This window comes from Mus pahari, chromosome 16 (genome assembly GCF_900095145.1).
Source record: "Mus pahari chromosome 16, PAHARI_EIJ_v1.1, whole genome shotgun sequence".
Classification (NCBI taxonomy): Eukaryota; Metazoa; Chordata; class Mammalia; order Rodentia; family Muridae; genus Mus; species Mus pahari.
In genome coordinates, this window is record NC_034605.1 from 60940130 (window position 1) to 60949677 (window position 9548).

Here is a 9548-nt window from a genome sequence, read left to right on the forward strand (position 1 = left end):
AGACCACCTGACTGGACGGGATACAGCAGACCACCTGACTGGACGGGATACAGTAGACCACCTGATTGGACAGGATACAGAAGACCAACTTGCCACACCCACTTCAGTGTAGTCTGTATGGCAAGTCCAAAAGCTCGGCTGTAGTCCTGAGGCAAAAAGTTTCATGGAAACTTAGTTCCCTGGAGCCTTGGCATCCCATAGCACGAATGCTCCAAACTTGTCCTTGCTATAGTTGATGAATGGATCTGTGTGTTTTCTTTCAGTATTGTTTTATTATAGGTGCCTCCAAGGAATAATTTGACAAATACCTAAATTAGGTTGAACTTTGCCTCCTGGCCTTCACCAATGTCCTAGGCAGTCCTTGAGCCAACCCTGGGCTTGGAATTTAGTAAGAATGTTACCTATTCAGACGAATTGCCTCCAGCATTGAAAGAGAGACAGTGAAAGAAATCAGGTATTACTATCTACTACATAGAGTTAGAAATTTCAGGGCAAGCATAGCAAAATAAGTTTAGAATTCTTTTTTTGTTTTGTTTTTGTTTGGTTTTTCGAGACAGGGTTTCTCTGTATAGCCTTGGCTGTCCTGGAACTCACTCTGTAGACCAGGTTGGCCTCAAACTCAGATATCCACCTGCCTCTGCCTCCCAAGTGCTGGGATTAAAGGCATGCACCACCACTGCCTGGCTAAGTTTAGAATTCTTATTACAGTTATGTATGGCAGACTACATTACTTAATAGAAGAAAGTCCCCCACAAAATCACTTAGAGTAACAGCCGAGTCACTCCCATATACAGGAATTTGCTATGGTTTAGGAAGAAGATTAGGCTGTGGTTTAAGAAGGAACTAGAGCACTGTGTTGTTCACAAAAAGGTCGGTGAGTACGGACCCTCCCTAGTACATACTTTCACTAGCCCAGACGAATAGCATAGTTAGGTATTTATTAAGAGCTGACTGGTGGTGACAATAAATTAGAATTAGAGCTATGGCTTGTGCATAAAAGCCCATGCCCCGGGAGTGTAAGACCTCACACCTGGCTTTTAAGAATATAGGTGACCTTGGATAGAGCGGACTCTGTCTCAGTTGTTAAATTGCCTAGTCCCTGCCAGTCTTTATGAATGCATTCTTGTGTTTTGTGTAAAGAGTATTAAGCATCGGGTAACCTCAATGTACCTTGGCTAATGTGTCACCCAACTTCCTTATTTTCTTCTGTATTATAAGTCTGATGCTTGCTTTAAGAAATTACATTCAGATCAACACTCTCTTGTGTTCACAACTATTTGTCACCCTGCCAACTCTTTGCCCACCTGGGTACATGACCCTGGTTCTCCTGTTGATTGAAGGGCCGACTGAGTCCAGTCCACGGCTCCACCTGACTGGATGGAATACAGTAGACCACTTGACTGGCAAGGGTATTTTTTTAGTAAAATCATTTGCAGTGTGCTTTAATTTCTCTTTCTTTGTCCTGGGATAGATACACTAGTGGACTGTAGCACAGCCAAAAAGGCCTCAATCAAGGCGGGGGTATGTGTGTGTAATTCTTGATCAACTTGAATGAATCTAGGAAACAACAAAATCCTAGCAAATGTTAAGAAGTATAACGCCACCTAAGTCAAATTCCACACAATTTAGATACAGGAGCCGGACACACACATTCCCTCTCACTTTATATCCCTCTAGTCACCCATCTCACTTTATACCCCTCTAGTCAGAGCAGCAAAATCCTGGAATCAGTGCTTACAACATACGCCGAGCTTAAAGTACTGTCGAGAAGATGAGCTCTACGTCCTGGGCTGCTGCCCTTCCCTGGTAGGGAGCCTTTTCATGGATTCCTGTGCACTGCAGCACTTAGACTGACTTAAATTCTTTAATATACTTTTGGGGAGGGAGCAGAGCTAATGGCTGAACCAGGGTCTTATATATACTAAGCACATGCCTGACCCCCAACCTTCACTCAAAGCTCCTAAATGTACTTAGACTACTATGTTCATTTAGGATGAAGGTAAATCATGTGGCCTTCTCATTCTTTTGTTTGCTTCATCTTGGCTGGAGAAACTCAACTTTCTAAGTCATCAGACGAAGCATGGTTTCCTTGTTTCAGTTCCCTCACATCGGAGGAGGGAGGGATCCTGCTATAGACCTTGTCACAGACCCTGTCATGGATCCTGTTGTGGATTCTCTCATGGATTTTTGGAGGCAAACATTTTGTTGTTGTTGTAGTTTTAGAGGATAGATCCAGGGCCTAACACCAAGTTACACTCCAGCCCTAAAGAAGAAACTTTCTGTGAGTTCAGGCTGGCCGGCCCGAGATCTGCCGACGCAGACATGGTGAACCCTTTGGCTGGTAACTGTGTCAGTAGCAACCGTCACGTCAGTACCTGTTTGTGCTCTTCATACTCCAGCTTACTCAGCAGCAAGGCCTTCTCAAGATCAGCTTCAAACATTTCAGAGGTCAGCTAAAAAAAAAATGTTTTACAATAACCATACATTTATAGCATACTCTTAAAATAACCATGATATATGGTAACACAGACAGCAAAAGAAAATGAATGTACTTTAAATGAACATTTATCAGTTTTCCAAAGTGATTTAATCATGCTACCCTAGGGACCTTGTACTGTACAAAAGCATAAACTCCTGTTTTTGAAATTTCTCTTTCCTCATTCATTGTTAGTTTGAGCACACATCTGTGCCTACATATGCTATAAACATCTCATATTTTTCTCTCCAAAATCCCTTATTACTGTGAATAAAATATTCTGATATCTGTGATTCAACAGGACAGCTAAGCATCCCAACCATTCTAACACAATGCCACACGAACAGCCAGGCTGAGTGACAGCAGCGACAGGCAGGAACGTGGTGGGCCAGGTCCTTTCCTTTTTTTTTTTTTGAGACAGAGTTTCTCTGTGTAGCCCTGGCTGTCCTGGAACTCAGAAATCCGCCTGCCTCTGCCTCCCGAGTGCTGGCTTTTCCAGTCTTCTAGGCCCTCTCTTCAGATAGGAAAGGACCCACCCAACAGTCCCCCACATGTGGTGTCTGCTAGCCTCGCCTTCTAGTGTTGCAGAACTTGCTAGTTTCCATCTTTCCTGTGGCCTGAGTCTTCAGGTTTTAATTACTCCTCATTTTTGCCCAAGTTATTAAGAATTGTTAGGCTGTTTAATGTTTAAAAATATTCAGACTAAGATAGAAACCAATGTCAAAAGGAATGGGTAAAGGCTATATTAAAAACTAGAAAACTGTTAACATCAAACTCTACAAATTAAACTTTCTAAGTGGAGTGACCCCTTAAAAAGCATCTCATTTAATCCTTTGCCAAGACTAGAAACAGTAAAAAAAAGTTAGCTTTACACAGAAAAACACTAACTGAAATTCAATGAGAACTAAACTGGTAAAGGACACTGCATGCAACAACAATCTAAGGAAGCCCACAGTAAACTACAGTCCATACAACAAGCCCGGGGACCGAGGAGTGGTAACTATCAGAAGGAAACAGCACTTTACAATTTAATCCTCGGAGCCTGGGAGGTGGCTCAGCAGTTAGGAGCACTGGCTGCTCTTGCAGAAAACCCATTCCCAGCATACACATGATGGCTCATTCCAGGTCCAGAGGATCCAATACTCTCTTCTGGCTTCAGTAAGCACTACGTACACATGTGATATGCTTATGTACATATAGGCTAAATCCCCATAAATACTTTAACCCTCCCAAGTCATTATATGGATAATAAAAAATAATAAACTAAAATTAAGACTCATGTATATTTGCCACATTAAAAAAAAGGAAGTATAAATCAATTTCTTCTAGCACTTGAGAGGCAGAGGCAGGCAGATTTCTGAGTTCAAGGCCAGCCTGGTCTACAGAGTGAGTTCCAGGATAGCCAGGACTATACAGAGAAACCCTGTCTTGAAAAACAAAACAAAACAAAAAAATCAATTTCTATATCTAAACTAAGTATAAAATATTTGCTCATAAGTTAAAATATGATGATGATCTTTAAAAAAGTAACAAATGTAAATTTATTCTGAACAAAGCTGGTTAATTTGCCACTGTAATCCTATTTTTAACATTTAATTGTGGGAAGAAACCTTGTGATTGTCTCTAATGTAGCATACATACACTTGGACTGAAGTGTCAACGAGTCAGAGAGCAGGACAGATTAGGAAGTCTTGCAAGATACTATGATTTTCCAGTAACTCACAGAATTAAATTGTTAAGGCAGATCATTCTGATAAAACAATAAAAAATAAAGTGTATGTTTTTTGGGTTTTTTGTTTTGTTTTGTTTTTTGAGGCAGGGTTTCTCTGTATAGCCAAGGCTGTCCTGGAACTCACTTTGTAGACCAGGCTGGCCTCGAACTCAGAAATCCACCTGCCTCTGCCTCCCGAGTGCTGGGATTAAAGGTGTGCGCCACCACGTCCAGCTACGTTTTTTTGTTTTTTAAGAGAGAGGGTCTCAGTATATATCCTTAGCGGTCCTGGAACTCAGTACATAGACTACATGGGTCGAAAATTCATAGATCCACTAGGCCTAGAAATGAAATTTGAAGTAGAAAAACCAAAAACCAACCAACCAAACAAAGAAACCCCAGTAGCTTTCCCTGGAATCTGTGTCTAACTGTAACAGTTTAAAGTCTGGCCGCCTTACCTCCCTGCCTGTACTGTGTGCTGACAATTGGCCTAATCATAATAAGCAAGCAAAGATAAAGTATCCGATAGCATCAAGCAAAACTCCAACCTATCCCTTAAGTTTGCTTTTTTATTAACATAAACTAGTATACAAGTAAACAAAAATGAGTGAAACTTAACATTTCAAACCAAAAAAAGAACCTTAATTAGGATATACTGAGTATTCTCTGAAAATAAATTTTATGTTGCTATTTAAAGGACAGAAATAGTGTTCGAGAGCTGGATCAGAGGTTGAGAGCACTGACTGCTCTTCCAGAGGTCGTGAGTTAATTCCTAGCAACCACATGGTGGCTCACAACCATCTGTAATAGGATCTGATACACTCTTCTGGTGTGTCTGAAGACAGCTACAGTGTATTCATATACAAATAAATAAATCTTTATAAAATTTTTAAAAAGGACAAATAATTTTGATAGGTAGAAATGGAATAGAATTCTGGAACAGCAATGTTGGCATACAATGCTTACAATAGCTCACAAAGTGCTCCATCTCAGGGAATACTAAAGACCATCCTGGTCCACAGTGCAAGACTTGACTGTTTCCTTCTAAGCACAAGTTCTAAGGTTCTAGGTCTATCTACAGGATTCAACAACACACACAGTACAAACCCCTCCAGGCCCTGAACTATGTGATCTACTTTTCAGAACCACCTGATCATTGTGACAGCAAACATGGAAAAGGCAAGGTGCTGGAGGCTGTGTTCAAGGTCACATACTGCTTTTGGTGTAAATCTGAGTCATTTTCCTACATCAGTTTCCCTTTAGCTATTGGGAGAAATTCTCTCTGGTGACGACAACGGTGACTCCTGTTACTGCCTACCAGCATGTCACTATGGGGAAATGTCAGCAGCATTCCTGTGTGGCTCCTCTGTAATGACTGGTACTCCCAATTCTGAGTCTCAGACAGTGTGCGAGCCTAGAGAACATACTGAACAGGGTTTACATGAGGAGTGTATTCACTTTTCTCCCTTGCTGTCTGCCTTGGAGTTTGCATTGCTTTAGAGACAGGACCTTGCCCTGTTTCCCAGGCTGGGCTGGAACGCAAGAGCTTCTTGCCTCAGTTTGCTAAGAGGTTAGATGTTTGGATTACATATGTGCACCACCACACCCAGCTTTGTCTAGTTCTTTTAAAATGCTAACACAAGAATGATAGGAAAAATCCACTAAAGGACCAAATATCTGTCTGAAAAATAATGCCAATTTTCCTATGGACCAAATTACAGTTTATTAAATATGCAAATAAACAATGTTCATTTCCTATGAATATACATGCACACACATACATGCATACTCACACACATTCTGTGCCTTCCTTCCCTCGTGTGTACTCTCTTACTGACCACTTAAGAGACATGGAATAAGATGCATGTAATGGGTCAACAGAAGCAACATGCCAGCAGCAGGTTCACACAGTTACAAAGAAGTTTCGCCCCAAAGTCCCTGTTTAATCATCACTGCTACTAGATATTCTTAACAGGAGATCTGTAGCCATATAAATCTGAGTTTTAAAAAATGTGAACAAGTGCTTTTTAACCTCTCTCTCCAGCCCTTCAAAAGTTGAAATAAGTTATTTCTCTACATTCCTAACATTCTTTCCTTTACAAACAGTAGATGAACTAAAAACAAAGAAACAAACCAGGGCTAGGGCTGTAGGCCAAGAGCAAGAGGGCGTGCCTAGTGTGCCAAAGGCCCTAGGTCTGACTCTCAGAACCCACAAAGAAAACCTGCAACTGCTCTGCTTTGAGCAATCCAACCTACGGAGTATGCACGGGCCACAGGCTTCATCAAAGCTGCGCACAGGAACCACCCAGCACTGTCGCACAAGCACTCAGGTGTACTGCCACCTCAACCCTCCATCAGGTCGACAGACAGCACGGGAGCCTTGTGTCCTCAGATGTACCTGTTCATCTCTCTGTCTCCACTCTTGCCAGTTTTCTTCCCGTGACTCCTTCTGTGCTGGGTTTGGCAATGAAAGTTCATGTTGAACATTGCAAACGGAATGGGAGGATTTCTGGGGAATTTTCTTGAAAGCAAGATTCCTGAGCTAAGAAATAAGCATAAAATATATTAAATTTAGTGCATCAATACTAGTGATTTTAATTTTAAAATATTTCTAGCCTTATATTAATGTAAACAACTGAAATTTTATTTATCTTTACTTTTAAATTTATTAATTTTTTTTTTTAACCACACAAAGTCTCACTATCCTGTCCAGGGTTGTTCAAGCAACCCTGTCATCTTAGTCTCCCCTCTTTAAGACTTCTCTGTCTTAATTTTATAGCATGAACACACATGCTGCTTCGGTCAGGAAAAACATCTGTGAGTGTTGGCTGCATGTGAGTTCAGGTAGATGTACATTCACCAGGACGCTGTGTCCTGTGACAGGCACAGTGCCTGCACAGTACAGGTGATGCATGTGCCCTCCGCCCTGGGACACAGAACGGCATGGCTACCTCGTTTGCTTCACTCTGCTGCTGTTCCTTCTTTTTTCTTCTCTTCTCCCGTTTCTTCTCATTTGAGGTTGCTTTGTTTCCCAGAGTTTGAGACTTCCCATTACCCCGGCCTTTGCCTTTCCCAGGCTCAGAATCAGAGCCACTGCCGCTGTCCACTTGTAGCAGGGCAAAGCGCGAGGCAGTTGTGAGCACAGAGCTGAGGACTGCGGAGGCCATGGCTCAGAACTGGGGGCTTAAACTCAATAGTAACTCCTGGGGGGGGGGGGAGAGGAAGAGGAGGAGGAGGAGAAAGAGGAGGAGAAAACACATTGAAGGAAATTATTCTAGTTTCTACAACAGCCAAACATATAAAACACACTTCTCCTGACGTCAGATTGGCTAGTATTTGGATTTCTACCCACAATCCCATTGGCATTAACATTTTTAAAACTAAACTAAACAAAATAAAGTTATTCAAAAGAATATGTAGGTTTTATTTATTTCACAGGTAACAATACAGGACTATAATCAATACACAATGCTCACTTCCACATCTGGTTTTAAAAGTTCTTAACTTTTCTTTAAACACTTCTGCGGTGTTTACACACTCTGAGAGGCGGACCAGCATCCATCATCATACACAAAGGCCATTCCTACAGCTGCACACTCACCCCCAACTTCAAGAAAACAAGATGAGAACAGAAAAGAACACTCTAACATCAAAATGCTGAATTTGATTATAAAGACTGATGCTTACAACTTAAAAAAAAAAAAAAGAATAAAGAAAGGATTTAAATTTCCTCAACCAGGAAATCCATGCCCGTTACTGTCAATGCTGTCAAAAGCCTATGGCTGACAAGGTCACTGGCCCCAGCAGGTACAGAATACTGGTGTTTTATTGAAAAGGCAAGCCAACCACTGGATAAATGTTGCTCTTAGCCTTGGTGAGATTCTCAGTAGTCAATCTGTGTAAACTGTGTACAGTAGTAGCATAAGCTCTTAAATGTCGGTAGTTACTGGTATAATTTGACTATAATGCCTTGTGTGAGCTAACTGTTCATAAATATCTATTCTAAAATACCTCCTGAAGAGGACTTAGGATGTGGCACAATTATTTAAAATGTGACTAAGCACAATGACTCTACTGTAAAATATGTTCTGAAATTCACACCAACACTTGCCCCATCTAGAAATGAAATGAAAGAAAAAAGATTGCAGGCAGGCAGGCAGGCAGGCAGGCGACGCAGTCAGCAAGCCCATCAGGGACCTGAGGAGCATACTTAGTGTACCTCACCAGAGGCCTGGGCTCCCCAGGACCCACAACTACAGCAGGGACTGACTGACACACTGGACACCCAGAAGTTTTTCCACAATGAGTGAAATTACAAAAGGCAAACTACAAGGAAACAGAATAAATCTCTCAACTGAGAAAAGAGCTCAATAATCATTCATAAGACAAAGTACATTGGCTGCGAAGGTTACACCACCTCAGCAGCTCAAAATGTTAAAAATGTTTCAAAGGGAGAACAAAGTAGAGTACAAGGGAGTATTCATAAGCAATGATGACTCCTTCTTTTTCTCAGGGTTAACACGTGTGTGTACGTGTGTGTGTGTGTGTGTGTGTGTGCAAAAAAAAAAAGGGCCAGGATAGTACAATATGATAAATTACTGTCAGCATGTTAAATATTTAACATAGTAAATATATCAAAGACAAAACATTATTCTACTCATTTTTCCAAAGCTAAAATAGCAGGGTTCATGTGTCCGTGTTCTTTTTTTTTTTTCTTTTTTTTTAAGATTTATTTATTATATGTAAGTACACTGTAGCTGTCTTCAGACACTCCAGAAGAGGGCGTCAGATCTTGTTACGGATTACGGATGGTTATGAGCCACCATGTGGTTGCTGGGATTTGAACTCCGGACCTTCGTAAGAGCAGTCAGGTGCTCTTACTCACTGAGCCACCTCACCAGTCCTCCCTGTTCTTTTTTAAGACCAGGATTCATGCCAGGTGGTGGTGGTGGTGAACGTCTTTAATCTTAGTCCTTGGAGGCAAAGGCAGTTGAATCTCTGTGAGTTTGAGGCCTGTCTGGTCTACAGAGTGAGTTCCAGGACAGCCAAAGTACACAGAGAAACCCTGTCTCTGCCCTCGTGTCTAGTTTCAATCTAGACATGGCACTGTAATGCTTATACCAAGAACTGAAAGAGATGCAGATCAGCCCAGGAGGATGGAGGGTTCAAAGCCATAAGGACAGGGTCTGGAGAGAGATCATGGAAACACACCTGAAGCCCAAAGAGCCACGTCAGTAATAACATGCAAGCATCATGGGATGGGGTTGGGAGGTAGCCAGATTACATAAAAGTAAAGATTGATCATTTGACTGCTCAGCTATTGAAGACTAAGCAATATTTAAATAAATATTTAAATATTAA

The 9548-nt window shown here is 41.4% G+C and overlaps 1 protein-coding gene across 4 annotated transcripts in view; it reads right to left on the bottom strand.

Moving 5' to 3' along the window:
* Gkap1 (G kinase anchoring protein 1) overlaps positions 1 to 9548 on the bottom strand; it is a 46754-nt gene that overhangs the window by 28740 nt on the left and 8466 nt on the right. For all 4 annotated transcript variants that reach the window (XM_029547620.1, XM_021215734.1, XM_029547621.1 and 1 more), the window contains 3 exons: positions 7139 to 7390; positions 6586 to 6729; positions 2376 to 2453 (listed from right to left, as the gene is read on the bottom strand). In XM_029547620.1, the coding sequence (XP_029403480.1) occupies positions 2376 to 2453; positions 6586 to 6729; positions 7139 to 7354 (438 nt within the window). In that variant the 5' untranslated portion in view covers positions 7355 to 7390. The remainder of the gene's footprint in view (positions 1 to 2375; positions 2454 to 6585; positions 6730 to 7138; positions 7391 to 9548) is intronic.